Source organism: Patagioenas fasciata, chromosome 2, assembly GCF_037038585.1.
Source record: "Patagioenas fasciata isolate bPatFas1 chromosome 2, bPatFas1.hap1, whole genome shotgun sequence".
Classification (NCBI taxonomy): Eukaryota; Metazoa; Chordata; class Aves; order Columbiformes; family Columbidae; genus Patagioenas; species Patagioenas fasciata.
In genome coordinates this window covers 88816803-88833102 of record NC_092521.1, presented here as the reverse complement: position 1 = coordinate 88833102, position 16300 = coordinate 88816803, and the positions used below count along the sequence as shown (strand labels likewise).

The following is a 16300-nucleotide window of genomic DNA, read 5'->3' as shown; positions in this document are numbered from 1 at the left end:
TGTGGCGCTGCGATTGCCTGCTACAAGGGAAAGAAAGATTTAGGCTTCTCATCCTTACACCTGCTGGGCTTAAGATACCTTGGTAGAGCACAGTAAGGTTTTCTGCAGTAGCATGGTTGAATTGTTCAGCACTTCCCAGAAGATTCCTGATTTACCACATCTGGCATTTCACAGTGAATGTGAAAACCAGCACCCTGAATGGTAGGAGAAACACATTTTCGGAAATAGTATTCTGAGTTCAGCTGTTTCTCCAGCTCAAGCGATAGCTATGGCTTTGTCACTTAGCCCTAACTTTGTCCTAATCACATTCCCAGACCACTTTATGTCCTGATCTTTCTTGCCTCTAGTCATCTAGGCCTAGTACTTATAATTACACCCCTTGATCATACCTCACTCTCAATGTCTCTCTCTAAAATCTTTGTGTGTATTAGTCAGCTGTGCCTTATGTACTATATCTTTCTAAGGCTGGTTGCTTAAGAAACATCTGCCAGGAAATCAAACTACAGATAGGTTCACTTAGCAAGATTTCCAACAAAGGCGTATTGTGAATTAGTGGAAAATTCCAGTCATTTTTATTTTATCTGTAGCTTTAACACTTACCCCAGATATACTTCAGTTATGATCACAGTTTCTACTAGCAGATGATCTTGAATGTTCTCCAAAGCTCTTTACATCTTACACCTAGGTCAGAGTTCCTTTCTTATGAAAGCCTTTGCCAGTGTCTTCATCCAGTAAAGTGATGCAGAGGCATCTGATCCCTTAGAAAGTCAGTTCAGTATTTTAGAGTTTCTGTTATTCTAAGTCACTTTTGTTTTGACTCTTACTGAGTCTGAACAACTTTCTCCACAGATGTGGAAAATACCTCTCCCTTATTACACATGAAGAATTAAATTATCTGTATCAGTATTAATAAGATGGAATGGTGTAGAAAGATTATGCTCTCATAAATAGCCAATCTGGGTCATTCAGAAGAAGAGGGAAAGTTTTGGTTTTAACCTTCTCTAGAAAACACCTGCTAAAGCCATTATACAAGTTAAGCACTGCTTCATCACACAGCCCATACATACAGATATGTACATCACTAATGCACACACCCACCTTTAGATATTCCATAGTTTTATCATTTTAATGTAAAGGTTAGAATAAAAGGTCAGGGACATATTTACCTTCTCCTCAGGACCGATGGTGTCAACTTGACTGTTGAGCTTCATGACAGGACTTCTGGAGCAATAGGATATAAAGCCATTGCCACTCCCAGTGGCAGCATAATTTTTACTCATGATGAATCACACTCCTGTCTGTTGCAAACAGCTAGTATAATTAGGGGATCTTTTGTGGAATCTTGAATTTTCCTTATCATTAGGAGTCCAGAAAGAAGTCATAATTTTAAAGGCATGCTGAGATATAAAAATAAATCTGCCTAGTTAAATAGAAAACAAACTCCTAGAAACAAAGGAGACTTCAGGGTTTTTACCCGTAAAAATAAATTCTACAAAATTTTATGGGTGTTGATGTCAGAAGTGGCACCATTCACTGCAAACACATCAGTCATAAGGTGCTCGTAAGTTTTTTAATTTTCCAGTTTGAATTTTCTCCTATCATTTTCTTGGGGGAAATAGAAATTTTTAAAGCACTGTTCATTTGAGTCCTGAGGACAAGTGGGTTAGAACTGCACAAATTTCACCTGAAGGGAAGAAAGCCATGGAATCTGGGTTTAATTGCTAGATGTTGGGGCAAGAAAACTTTCTAAAGAAGTGTCTTGCCTGGTTTCTGCTGAGGAAGTGGTTGGTCTCCACACAGTCACTTCAAAACCCTCCTCATGTTGTCACCTAAAGGAACCTGGAGAGCAGAACTGGGCAGATGCTGTTCCCTTTCTTGCAATGGTGGGCTTTTCTCTGCATTCTTATTTTTGACACTAGGCATAGCACAGTGGTAGGAAAAATGTTGTGGAATATAAGAGCATAAAGAGACAATAACTCTAAATCAGAGTAGTGCTCAATCATCCCTCAGAACAGATGAAGAGGGATGGTTTTCAAGCAGCAAGACAACTCAATATATTTCTTTTTCAGGAATACTGGCAATTTTTAATCTGAATTAATATAGGGAATGGAAAATTACAATCCTGGAGCACAATAAATTATGTCCTTTAGGGACAGGGTTGTGTGTTAGAGCCACAATTTCCCTTAAAATTCGTTCTTCTGTGTATGAATCCATCAAGGCAAAGTTCAAGTTATCTAATAAACTAGCAGAATAATACATTGTAATCTTAGTCCCACTTGAGTTTTCTGATACTTTTGAGCTCTTTTCTTAACCGTCTTAAATGAACGTGTTTCTTTGTTGTTGTGTGTTATTCCTCTATTTCTTTAGGTACTTCTGTTCCTGTTACATTTTGAGTTATCCAGGAGATTAACTGTCACTCCATGCTCCATTTGGTGGTGGTTTGTTTCACATGGATCATTTTCTGTCAGTGATCAAATTATAGCTAACGCAGTAGCTGGAGTGGCGTTAATTCCCAGCAAGGAACATTTTCTACTGCTCTTTGAGGCTATTCCTTTGATCTTTTCTGCTCTTCTAGGTTCTTAAAATGCAAGTTAGCGAGTGGCTTAGACTGGTGTAGCTCTCTGATTGAAATGTCTGGGAAACACAGGAATTATTGTTAAAGTAGATTGAAGCATCTCCTGCACTGTAGGTTCTCAAGAGACTCAGTAGGCAAATGCTTGCTGGGAAAGACAAAGCTATAGCTCATCCTGCCTTTGGACTGGGAGCTGGGCAAGGACTTGCTGCACTCTTTTCAGCCCTGTGACTGCCTTCTAGCTCTTGGAATAATGCAAAGGTTCGTTGATGGCCAGAGGAAAATGAAGATGACTGAAGATGGTCATGGCAGTCTCAGAATCAGGAGAATCTGTTTCTTTCAGAGGATAAGCCTCCTAACAGGAAAGGATAAATAACAGGGCGATTTTTTTGGAAGGTTACAGAGAAGTAGCTGCCGAGATGCATTGTGTGGAAAGGAAGATGAAGATGTGAAAGCACTGCAAGTACAAAAGAAATGAGGTATTTTGTTTCAGATGATAGACTACTCTAGAGATAATGCAGATTTCAAAGACAGCCCTTTTAGCTGGTGGTCAGACATTGTCATGGTAAAGCTGCTTTCAGGCACAGAGGAGTGGGTCACAGACTGAGCTGCTTCCTACTCCTGAAGTTCCACACATCTAGATAAGACTGTAAATAGTGCCACATCCTTAGAGACAAGCTTTGTTCAGCACTGCTTACCTGTTCACAGTCATTTTCATTGAAAGTCTCAAATTTTTCCTTCATTTGCTTCTGATGGCCTTGGGGACAGGGCCAATGGAATTAAGACTTCTCTATATGATATACAAATCGCAAAGAGTTCTGATGACATGGATGAGATGATAAGCACAGGAAGGCCAAAATGAGGAACAAGAGATCCACTCAGTGATATCAATCAGCAGAGCACAATTTCACAGCAAGAAGCAGTGACTCACTCCATACAGAACAGACCAACAGACCCTTGTGATTATTCTTTGCTGCAAGTGGACACGCTGCAGTAAGCTCAGATGGCTATGGTTCTCCTTTCGTTTTTTTCTCACTGTTTGCAGCTCTATGCTTCACTTGCTGCCAGTGTTTGAAGGATGCAGCAAGGAAGATTCTTGTTTAGAAACTAGAGGCTGATCTCAAGCTCTCTTCTTGTCCCTTTCATCTGACAAAATGCACATTCTGCTACTACTCTGAGACTGCTCAGGTGATAATTACAGAGTACCTGATGTGTCTGAGGTTGCCTGCGAGTAAAGGTACCATTAGATAAGAAGGGTTTCCAAACAGCAAGAACAAAACAAAGATTTCTGTGGTTTTCACTGGGCCAGGGACCAAGAGGGCCCACCCTAGTTGACAGGCATCTGCTATAGAAGCATCACAGAAAATAGCAAAGCTTCAACACCATATCAGAGCAATTAGCACATGTGGTGACCCAAAGCAACTTTAGTATGACAGAAAACTATTTCTTGAAGTTGATCAAGAAGTGGGAGAGACTTCAGATGTTGCTGATGGTGTCAGCTTGTTTGGGAAGCATCATGTGAGTGAAGTCTGATATCAATTCCCCTGATTTCCAGGCTATCTGAATCAAGAACCTAGTGGAAAGCAAGTATCACCTTCTAAAATTCACTGCTGTCTGCTGACTCTCTAACACTGAATTTATTGGCAACAAAGTACAGGACTTCACTAGTGTCAACGTGAGCCACCTCATGCTGGTCATTCAACCTGCTAGGGAAGAGGTGAGTCCAGCACATTTTCTTTTTTTTCCATCTGAACTTCTGTCTGCACCCGAAATCTTTCCATGATTGCAATGAAGCCCTTTACTCTCCAGAGAGATCTAGACATGATGCAAAACAGTATCAAAAATTCTTCATCTTTGATTCACTTCTCTTATTGGCATCCAAAACAATCTCTAGGAATGCAGCCAGTTCTGCCTGTTGTACCTTCTCTGCTCACACCCTTTCTCACCTGCTCATGAGCTGTCAAGAACAGGAAGTTACTTCTGTAAGCAAGGATGCCTCTGTGTGTCTTCTTAACCAGATTCCACAGAGTAAGGGGTTATGGCTAGGCAGATCAATATTTCTGCATGATGAATCAATTTTTTATTGCCAGCTGATCCAGGCTTTATGACTGACCTCAGTTACAGTACCTCTGGATATCTTTCCTTTGTGGCAGTTTAAATCATTTTATAAGCCAGGTCTTTTTACCTAAGTAACAAATGCAGCATTTTTTAAAGCCATGAGATACAGAATGTCCATAAATATTCCTTTCCTGGCTCTGCCTCAAGTAGTTAAATTTCCATGCATCTCAATGCATAGCTTTTCTAGTCAGCCAGCATTGTGGGGTGCAGTGATGAAGATGGCAGAAAATGTACGTGTTTTTTTAAAAGGGGCTGTTTTTCTATATTGATTAGCACTGAAAAATATAATATGTATTTCCATGCAATGGAGCTGTTGTTTGGGGTTTTTGAAATGGCAAAACATGTTGATTTGTGTTTTGAATTTAATTCCTACAAAAGTAGTGACAAACATAGCCCTCTCACAGTTTAACCCCATCTGGCAACTAAGCCCCACAGAGCCACTCACTCATTCCTCCCCAGTGGAATGTGGGAGAAAATCAGAAGAGTAGAAGTGAGAGAACTCGTAGGTTGAGATAAAGACAGTTTAATAGGTAAAGCAAAAGCTGCACATGCAAGCAAACCAAAACAGGGAATTCATTCATCACTTCCCATGGGCAGGCAGATGTTCAGCCATCTCTAGGAAAGTGGGGCTCCATCACATGTAGCAGTTACTTGGGAAGAAAAAATGCTATAATTCTGAATGTAGTCCCCTTCCTTCTTCTTCCCCCAACTTCATAGGCTGAGCGTGATGTCATATGGTGTGGAATATCCCTTTGGTCAGTTGGGGTCAGCTGTCCCAGCTGAGTCCTCTCCCAACCTGTGCACCCCCAGCCTACTCACACCGGTGGGCTGGGGTGAGAAGTAGAAAAGGCCTTGACTCTGTGTAACCACTGCTCAGCAGTAACTAAAACATCAACTGTGTTATCAACACTGTTTCCAGCATATAGCCCCATAATAGCTGTGTCCAAAACACAGTCCCATACTAGCTACTGTGAAAAAAAATTAACTCTATCCCAGCCAAAACCAGCACAAGCCATTAATTAGCTTTGATTGGAAATGACAGACATGTGTGGCTGGAAGGGGCCTTGACATTGTCTAGTGCATCTAGTGCATCTGCTGCCCTAAGGCAGCATAACATAGACAAAAACGTCTACATCATGGCTTATAGGTGTTTGTTTAACCTGTTTTTAGAAGCTTCTAGATAAAGACTTTCCAAACCTTTGCAATGCTTCAGCGCTTCCTTATCCCCAGAGTTTTAACTCATGTCTGTCCCTAAATCATGCTGATTGTAAATTAAAACAGTTACATTCAGGCATCTTTGACATATGCTACTGGCCACGTCATGCAAATACTTATTAGTCAATTTATTATTTGCAAAACACATGGTGTCTGGGAGTGTCTCCCTGGTCATAAAATGTAATTATTGTGGATGTAGGCATGACCAAGAACTTATCATTACACAAATCACACTACCCCAAACACTGTAGGTATTGTTAGCTACTGAGCTACTTCAACAAATTATGGACTCACAAACCAGAAACCCTCTGGAGAGCATTGTATAATTTCACAGTTCTGAGGAGAATGGTATTGCTTTTGGCCATCAGACTGGAGGTTAAAAGTAATTGTTCTTCCTCATTCCCATAACCATCCTTGTGCTGTGATTTCCATAGCTAGTCAAATTACACAGTTGCTAGGTAGGCTGATATGTTATTAACAGAAAAGTTAATGCAGGGATGTTCTTGCCAGTCCTTACAGCTAGTCAAATCAGGTGTGCTGTAGTCCAGAAGTGGAATGTGATAGAAAATACTGTGCACATATTGTCAGTGACCAAGTTTCTGAAAACAAAATCAAATTTGGAAATACCCTTCCCAAGCTTCCAAGCCCTCTGAGGAACTGGCATGTATATAATTTGAAAACACAGGGTCACATTTTCTGTCACTGTAAACTGATTCAGCTTCAGAGGAGGTGTGAAAAGAGGATTTGTTCCCATGGAAAAAGGCTGTTCTTCATGTCACAGAATAATCTGGATGTCCAAATGTTATATTTGCCCATCCTGCCATGGAATTTGTATATTACGTAATTTCATCATTCAAATTCAAATTCCCTATCTACATGCCTTGGGTAACCAAGGACTACTGAACTGTGCTTAAAATAAAGCTCTCGATATTTCTCCTCATTTCTGCTTTCTCTCAGTTGCACTGACTTTTACCATTGCTAAAGTTGTTGCTCTCATATGGTCCTGGATAAAATTTGAGACCGTCTTCATTTCCGACCTGCCTGTAATCCAGACACATCACCTTGTGAATACCAGCTACTTGTGTCCTAGCTAGTTGTAAACATTTATTTATAATCTAATGTAGAACTTGAGACCAATGTCACTTACCAACAACCTTCATAAAAAAAAAAAATATACTTTTACTGCTCAGAATAAGATATTAGAGAAAAGCTGACTTTAAAGCAATATGCTTCCATGGACCAATATTTCATGCAGAATATGCAAAGTATTCCCTGCTATTTTGGTCTTGCACACTTATTGGATGTGAACAGGAATGACTTGACAGAATGTGATGTCTGATAGCTTTGGTATTTGACCTGAGTTACCCATGTGAAATCTGTTCACACTCAGAAGTGTCTTACACTGTTCCAGGTGAAGGCAGATATCTAACTACAAAATGCTGATGAAGGGACATAGAGGGTGTCTTGGAAATCATGACATAGTGCTTCCCACACAAATTTCTGTTTGTGGACCAGTAGAACAGTGTCTCCATGGTGCAGCAGCACACACAACTGCTGCTGCTGCTGGAAAGTATCATTTCACCTTTTTCCTAAACCTCCATCTTGTACTAAGTAAACTTTACCACCAAGCCACAGAAGATAAACAGGAGCTGGAATGCCATCAAATGGTTGTGGAGTGACTTCAAAGCTCTGATCCTGCCAGCAAGCCTTCTCATTTGAGAGTGGGGAAATCCTGCAACCACGTGTCTTCATTTGCAGAGCTGCGGTTTTCTATATATTTAAAACATGGTTCATTTTTTCCTACTGTATATGGAAACCAGCTACAGGATGTGCTCATAAACATATTCTCTCTTTGTGCTACGTGGATAGACAAAACAGTGTCAGTTCATGTCTAAATTGAGACTTCATTATGGCCTTTTTTTCTTCTTGGTATGCACAGGTGCCTAAGCAACTCAGCTGGAGACTGGGGGCCAAATTCTACTCTCAGGCATTGGTGTAAATCTACCATAACTCTCCTGATATCAGTTCACTGGCAACTTAGTAGCTTACAAATGTATAATGTGTAAGTGCAGAAAATTGTATAGGCAGCAGAGACCAGAATTAGACCCAGTTTAATTTTGCTGTACAGCTCCATTCTCTCTGTCTCAGTTGTGGATCTCAACAATCAGGACTGTAGGTTTCCAAACTTTGGAGTTCTTAACATTCACTAAAACCTACATGTGTTGCAGTACTTCACTCGCTCTTGTACAGACAGACAATGAGTTTTGCTATGCAGAATCAAATGGAGTAAACTGCACAAATACACCTAGACAACAATTCTTATCACTGACAATCAGAAAAGACAGATTTAATTATTCTAGGCCTTACCTGAAGTGGATTTTGACATGAAAAACACTCTGCTCACTATTTCAATCTGTATAATACAATCAATATTGAAACCTATGAACATGAATACCACACAAGAAAAACAAAACAAAAAAAGACTGCCATATGTTTTTGTTTTAAGATACTTCCCTTTGTATTACCACATTTAGCAAACTGCAGCTAAATCCTGTGTTGTGGGTTGAACCCAGCCAGCAGCCAAGTGCCCACACAGACACTTGCTTTCTTCCCTCCACCCCTGAAGGGATGGGGGAGAGAAAAGGAAGAGCAAAAGGGGAAAAAAAGTGCATTGAGATAAAGGCAGTTTCATAGGTAAAAGAAAGAGGAGAAAAAAACAAGCAGTGCAAAACCAATCACTCAGCAACTCACACAAGCAGCCAATACCCAGCCAGTCTCTGACCAACAAACACCTCTGAAGGAGGAAAAAAAAAAAAACAACCCACACCCTTTTTCCTCTACCTCAGTTTCTATTATTGACATGATGTTATAGAACCACAGAATCATTTCAGTTGGAATATGGCATAGACTATCCCTTTGGCCAATTCAGGTCAGCTGTCCTGGCTGTGTCCCCTCCCAGCTTCTTGTCCACCCCCAAATTACTTGCTGGGGACAGGTACGGAGTGGGAAAAGAGAGAGCCTCATGCTGTTTGGGCACTGTTCGCCAGCATTAGTGTTATTGTTCCAAAACATAAGTGTTATCAACACTGGGTTAGCCAGAAATCCAAAAGACCACCATACAGGCTGCCATGAAGAAAGTAACTCTATCCAAGACACACTCAATGCACCTCAGTACAGATAAGAGATGATTGCATCAATATACTCTGAAAATATTATTTGGAGGACGTAGTATTTTAGAGGCACTTTCATTCATTACGAAATTCTGGATTGAGAAAGCCTTTCCCCTCAGTGGTCGTCTCTCTATTGTTTAGTAAGATAATTTCCCACCTGTCAGGCTGATGGCTGTAGAACTGGAAGGATGAGGGATTGTAGACCTGGACCAGTTTTCCTCCAAGGTCAAACATCTTATGGTCTTGAAGGAGTGTGATTTTTCAGGCACATGTCAAACACCAGAGCTTTACAGAAGTGTTTTCTTTGAAATGTTTCCCAGTGATACTAAAAAAATACATCCCACCTTCTACGTCTGTTATTATTTTTAGAATGGCAAGGCAGACCAATGTATGTAGGTGACATTTAAGTTCCCGGTGGTGGAAAATTATACCTCATGATGATTTTAGTTAATGTATGAAATACAACAGGCAAGAGACAAGACGTGGCAAGATATTCAAAAGTATTGAGTACCTAAGGCATCTTTCAAATCAGGATTCAAAAAGCCAGACCAATTAAATGCTTTGAATAACTTTATTGATACCACACTATATGGTTCAGGAAACTACTATAGTTAAACAGGACTATTATAACAAAAATTACTTCTAAGCTATAGTTCATTGTTGTAAATTTGTCAGGCTTCGGAAAAACCATACACACTCATGGCACATAGCGTGTCAGATCACGTCTACACATGACACTTGCAGCAGGAGAGAAAAAAGGCAAGAAAACAATACTCAGCTTTCCCCAGAGACAACACACAAGCATGGCACAGCTGAGGACAAAGGAGGTGCAGCCAACTTTTTGTGGTCAGGCAACGCGTCACTGCAGGGCTTTTCGATTCCCCCTGAAACCTGCCCAGGCTTTGTCAGACAGACAGGTGGCATCATTGTGAAGGTGTCCATGGCTTGGACTTGCATAGCAGGGAAATGGGACTGCTCTGGTGTCCTTAGGCACCCCTTATGATACAACACTGACGAGCCTGCACTCTCTTGAGAGGTGCAGCATCATCCTGCAAAGGTTTACTTCCAAATCACAGCCAGGCAAAGACCATAACACCCCAGGGCCCACCAGAGAGAAGCAGGACTTCTCTCACCTGTGCTGAATGGGAAAATGAGCTATCTCTGCCCAGGGATAACTTGTATGTCTTTTATATCTCTACTCCAGTAGGAAGGGCTCTTGTCACTTCGGAGGTCCTTCCCAAAGGGGATGGTTGGAGAGGGTACCTGAGAAGAAGAGTAAGAGACAAGTGCAACTATGTATCTCTATGCCCAGCTTCTGTGTGGAGCTGCATTCCGGACATCAACATGACCTGTGGGTTTCACTGCTATCATGGCAGCCAAGAGCCTCCCCTCATGGTGGTCTGAAAGCACTGGAGATGGGGTTGCTGGAGACATGTAATATAAAAGCAGGGGGTTAAGCACTGAGCTGTTTCTGGCTTGGGACCTGTTGGCTGAGGAGGAAGGTCTGCAACACCTTTTGGAGGCTGGCCCCATGACCAGCCTTGCCATATAGCTGAAAAGGGAAGGCATCTTTTTACACTTCATATTTACACAGCATTTAACCAACTGTTTAGACAACCCTATGCCAATTAAAGTTTTCATGGCTAAAGAATGAAATAAGATAAATTAGCCTTGTTCTCTCGTTTGAGAAGAGCTCTAAAGAGGAAAGGCCCACTATATTTTTTTCCAGTAGTCTTGCCGAAGTAGCTTGGTGTTTTTTCTTGGGATCAAGATTATGGATATAAGGAAATGCTGGTGACACTAAATAGCAACATGTTGTTTATGCCCTACTCCTTTCTACCACAGTATTGTTCTCCCTTTGGGAAGAAAGAAATAGAACAAACTCTACCGTTAGGGGGAACAACATCGGCCGAAGAAGAGAATGTTCTTGCTTGGATTGTGTTTGATCAAGAAGAGGAATGGGTGGTCAGCTCTGAACTCATAAGGAATGCTGCTGCTGCATGACCCCACAACAACAAACCACCCTGTAGCAGCAGCTGCCTCAGTGCCTTCTTCATTAACTTCCAGAAAGGACTTGTGAATGGCCTCAGAAAGGCACAGCTCAGGATCTCTTGACAGCCCAGAGAAATCAGCGTGTTTAACATCGAAGGCATCCCTCATCCCCAGAGCCTGCAGTACTGGTCTGAGCTCATAGCTCCCCTCCAGTCTGAACTGGGGCAAGTATATTGTGATTTCTTGCAGATACGTGTTCTCCATGTTGGTCCACTCTGTCAGTTTCTCATAGGTGACGGCACTCTCTAGCTGCAAGTAGAAAACACGGGGTATGATGGTCATGAGAAACTAGATCAAAATGTTGACAGAAACACTTGCCATTAAGGAAAAGCCTGGTTTTCATGACAAAGAACCTGTGTCCTACAGCTACTGAGTATGAAATGAGGCAAATTCAGAGCCAGACTTCTCTTCTCAGAGGAATCCTTTTCCTTTGTTCAGATTTTCACCAGACAACAATACAGCATTGTGTCTTCATACTTTTGCAAGGGAAAAATGAGTTCCCTTCTCTAGTGCTACATTTTGTCCAATGAAATAGTCATTAATTCCCTTGGAAACGCTATGAAGTGTTGCTTTTGAGCAGGTTTTCTGTCTTTCTCTGCTCTTCTGAAGCAATATATATGACCATGAATCTCTCTAATCTTTACACAGGCAACATTATTTCACCTATGGAAAGCAAGATAAAACTCATAACAATAAAAGATACAAGCTTGGCCTGCGTGGCTGGGAAGCATCTTCTTCAAGTACTGGATGAACAGGTAGTATCTCCTCCCAGTAGCAGAGACAGGAGTGTTACCTGTTCAAGACCAGTTGACTCATCACAGATGTCTTCTGGCAGAAGAATGAACATGCTGAACTCTTTTCCAGTGTACGGGAGCTCCAGCACTGTCATTTGCTCCTCTTGTCTCCTGGCTAATTTATATTGTCCTGTCCGATGCATCATCAGTACATTCTTGTGCTCTCTCTAAAATACAGCAAGTCAATCAATAGTCAGGAAAAAAAAGAAAAGGGGGGCAAAATAAAGCAGATCATAAACGCCACAGGATCAACCTGCTTGAAATTACTTGCTCCTTTTCCATAAATGCTCCTCAAGACACTACATATTTTTGCTGAGAGCATTGGCAGAGGCTCAAGCTCTGTGCAAGCCATAGCAGTCGCTCTAAGAGCTTCTTGTGGTCTGCACTGTATTTTCTGCTGCTTCTCTAACTCTTTGTTAAGGAATGCTGCCAGTTTCCACTATAATCCCCAGGATTATATCAAAGCCTCCTCTACAACTTAATCCCTCCAAGGAGGTAACAAAGCTTGCCTTCACATGACCTCTGTCACAGAGGCACTTGGGAAGAGGATGCTGTTCTCCCACTTCACAGCGTGAAGGCTCGGACAAACTTGGCCCTACACCTGAGCTGGGCAGAGACTTGCCCTGCAGACAGCAGAGCACAGGCTACCAGGACTTTCCCTGTTTTCTCTTGCTCCCAACAGTTCTTGTTCCAACTGTACCTTGTTCAGCCTGAAAGGCATTTTCCTGGTGTTGTTCTCCTTAAATTGTATAGCCCATTGTCCTTTGAAGTGAATAGCGTTGACCAGAGCTAGCGTCGTTGTGGAATTGATAGAGCCAGGAGGGAACATGTCTTTAATTTTCCCTTTAAAAAACAAACAAATGTGAATTAGGCTTTCGTTTTGACCATTGACTGAGGATGACATGGACTGAGGTCCATTTGTGGCAAAAATCTATCTGCAGAGTCAAAGCTCCCAGGAGCTCATGGCCACCTTATGCCTTGAGCTGCTTTTTACAGTAGCCACAAGCAAAATGAATCACTCCAAAATAGTACTTCTGAATGCTGCTACGCTCAGGAAGAAACTCAAACACCAGCTATTGACATCTCACATGGTCATGATACCCACTCTCCAGGCAGCCAAGTGCTGGCCTCGTCCTTACCACCAGTTTGTTTCTTCACCCAGGAATTCATCTTCTTTCTGGACTTTTCAGCAGTTTTAAAGAAGTTCACTGCTTCCAGTTCCGCTTGGTACAGGGCCCTTGTGGAGTCCAAGTATTGCTGCAAAACAGGGAAGAGAGGTGGCTCTCATGATGGTAATCGAAGAGCTAGTTGACCACAGGGCAAAATAGGAGGCCAAGAAACGGATGTCAACCTGCAGGTCAGAGTTCTCTGTGGGAATATTAGTTTCACAATGTCCTTCATGTTCTCTGTGACTCTTCAGGACAGACTTCCTGGGCACAGGGAGGAGCCAAACAACTGGTCCCTGGGACACCTTTCATGCCAGAGGGTCCTAGATCTGCTGTCTTTTAGTCCTGCTTTTCTTGATGAGAGGGTGTTTTGCTTTTTCACCACAACAACAATTTTAGCAACATAGCTGTTGGGGACGGCAAAGCACAACCCTGCCAGCCTAGCCACAACCTACGGTCCCTGCTTGCCTGCCCTTGTGGAGCAGTCTCCCCGCTGCTGCTCCCTGACCCTGGCTGCAGGCTGGCCCTCACCTCTCATCCCACTGTGTGTGGAGCACCATTCCCTTCAGAGAGCCAGCAAATGAAAAATAACATCCAAGGACTTCATTTTCCCCAATGTGCACAGTATAAACATGCAGAAAGAGCACTTCGGAATCAGGCCATGAAAGTCAGGTCACAGTACAGTGTGCAGAGAGAGAGAAAAATGGGGCGGACTCTTTCCCCAGGATCTCAGTTTTGGCAAATTGGACTTTTTCCTTTGTCCGGAACAACGATTTCTGTGGAAATGTTCTGCATTACACTATATCTCAGAGATGTAAATCTGCCATAGCATTTTAAAATATGTAGACAAAGGGTGATGATTCCACCAATATCAAAGCATGAAGAAACATTATTTTGGCAAAAATTGCTATCCAATTTTTCAAAAGTATTTTTGTCTGCTCCACAGGAAATGTAGGCATTTCCCCTTGACTTCTTACAAACACCTGTTTAATCTCATGTCACTCTCTTTATGCTCTGCTCACTCTGTGTTTCATCCATCTGTGTGAGCTTGCTTTTCTGTCACAACATCAGCAACACAGACACATGCAATTTGATGTCCTTAGCAGAGGTCCAAAGTGTAGTACAGAAGTTTTTCAACACCACAAACCGCATAAACAGTAGTCACTTACCTGAAGGAACTGAAAAGTTACTTCTCCAAAGAGCCTATTGGCTATGCTGAGGGAACATGCAGAACCAGATTTGCTGAGGGCAGACAGAAGCTCCTGGAACTGAGAATGGGCTCCTCCAGCTTCTTCACACTGCAAGCAGCAGGGGAAAGTTTTCTGTAGCAAGATACTTTCCCCTGGAGTTCCACCTGTGTGCCCTCAGGCTGAAAACATAGTCATTCTCCCCAAGTGGACTTGTGGGGACAACGGGCAGGCAAAGACCCACAAACACATGCCTGGGTTTCCTGACTCTCCGAAGTCACCCACTTGTCTCTCTACCTTCCTGTAATTTCCACCTTGAAAAAGGATCATCCTGTTTAAATCTGGCAACACTTTATGCAGCAAAGCAATGGGATGCCCTCTGCCCACGCACACAGGCTCCATAGTTTAATGAGAACAGGGCTGAACTCTGCTCTTACTGTGCTTTTGGATGAAGTGATGCCATTTAGCAGGAAAGTGTGCCTTGCCATGCTTTTATTCATGCTACAGTTCAATGCTACCACACAGTTCAGATACTATCTCACCTTTCCAGTAGTGCCCTTGGTTCCTGGACTTGCCGTGCTCAGCACCTCATGAATATGAAGCACCTGTGATATAAATGTGATATAAATCTATGTAAATAGATTAACGAAGACATGAAGAACACATTGAGGTTGCAATGCAGCCTCATGGGCACTGCAAGTCAGACGAACATGTTTGGAAAGGAGAGATTCAAGACCAGTACCTGTCACCTCTTTCAGATGACTGAAGAATGTGACCCAGACTGCCAGAAAGCTCCTGCCTCTTTTCTTTTTCCAAATGTAAGCCTCTAATAGCAGTTCACAAGAGAAGGAGAAGAAACTCACCTTTTCCATCTCTTCAGCTGTGTTGCCTCTAGCACCCAGCTGGACCATGCTCAGGGAAACTGAGATGCTCAGTGGAGAGAAGACAATATTTTCACTTCTTTTCACTTTGCTCAGCTCTTTGAAGAAGTCCAGGCAGAAGCTGGCATTTGCTGCACTGAGGGAGCACATCATGGGGTGGCCAAGTCCTACAACAGGACAGCTATGTAAACCATTTCACAAACATTACCATGGTCACAGTATCACAGTATGTGTCAGAGGAGAAATTGTGAAGAGAGCTGGAAATGCAGAGCCTTTCTCACGAAACTCAGCACCCCATACACCCACTACCTCCATGGAGTGGGTTTTAGACCACACTTAGCACTTCATAGAAAAGTGCACCCCACACTCTGACATGAACAACCACCTCTGGGCAAATGATCCCTTTGGGCACACCCTTGCTCTTCCCCCATCTGCTCCCACTAACTCCTTGCTCACATTCATGCCCTTTTCTTGCAAGAACTGCTGCATGGTTTAGGAGCATTGGTCAACCCCCAGACACCATGCTTCCCTGAAGTATATTGTATACTCTATAAAACACGAAGCACATTCTATGGAAAAAAACAACAACAAAAACTACACACAACAACAACAACAACAGGGAGACGAGCAAACTGAATTGCCAAGTCATATCCAAATAACAGTGTGGGAAGGCCTTCCTCTGCCTCCTGAATTTGAGGCAGTAAGTTCATATACATCCCAGCACTTCTAAGACAACTGCCTTGCCATTTATCTCCTTTTGCATTTTAAGGGAATTACCCAATTCTCTCCTTCTGTTGCGCAAGCTTGTTCACTCAAGCCAAGGGTTTGGCTACATACTTCCTGGGATTACTGTCATATCCACAAAAGGTGGAAGTCAGCCTTGTAGGCAAAAACACTGCAGCCTGCCTTTGTGCATGGTTGCAACACATTTTGCTGCCATCTGTTTCCAGTCCAGTCGCTACCCTGAGGAAAGTGAAGGCTGAGAAAGTTACCTTTTCTTGAGAAGAGCTGACTTTGGTAGCTTCTTCGCTGATGAAGGCTGGTGCCCTGCCCTGTCTTAAATCAAAACAGACTGCTGTGTAGTGTGGCTCCCTGTTCACTTTATTTCTGAACAAGGAGCGTGCTCAAGGAAATCAAGAGCCAAC

General features: G+C 42.5%; 1 protein-coding gene across 1 annotated transcript; it reads right to left on the bottom strand.

Annotated features, from left to right (window-relative positions):
* Positions 1 to 10704: 10704 nt before the first annotated feature.
* On the bottom strand, positions 10705 to 16300 carry LOC136098614 (leukocyte elastase inhibitor-like). The gene is made up of 8 exons (XM_065832171.2): positions 16148 to 16300; positions 15138 to 15322; positions 14817 to 14879; positions 14257 to 14385; positions 13061 to 13178; positions 12622 to 12764; positions 11921 to 12088; positions 10705 to 11376 (listed from the first exon to the last, which is right to left on the bottom strand). Exons 2-8 carry the CDS (start codon positions 15306 to 15308, stop codon positions 10966 to 10968), a joined length of 1203 nt encoding a protein of 400 aa, XP_065688243.1. The 5' UTR covers positions 15309 to 15322; positions 16148 to 16300; the 3' UTR covers positions 10705 to 10965.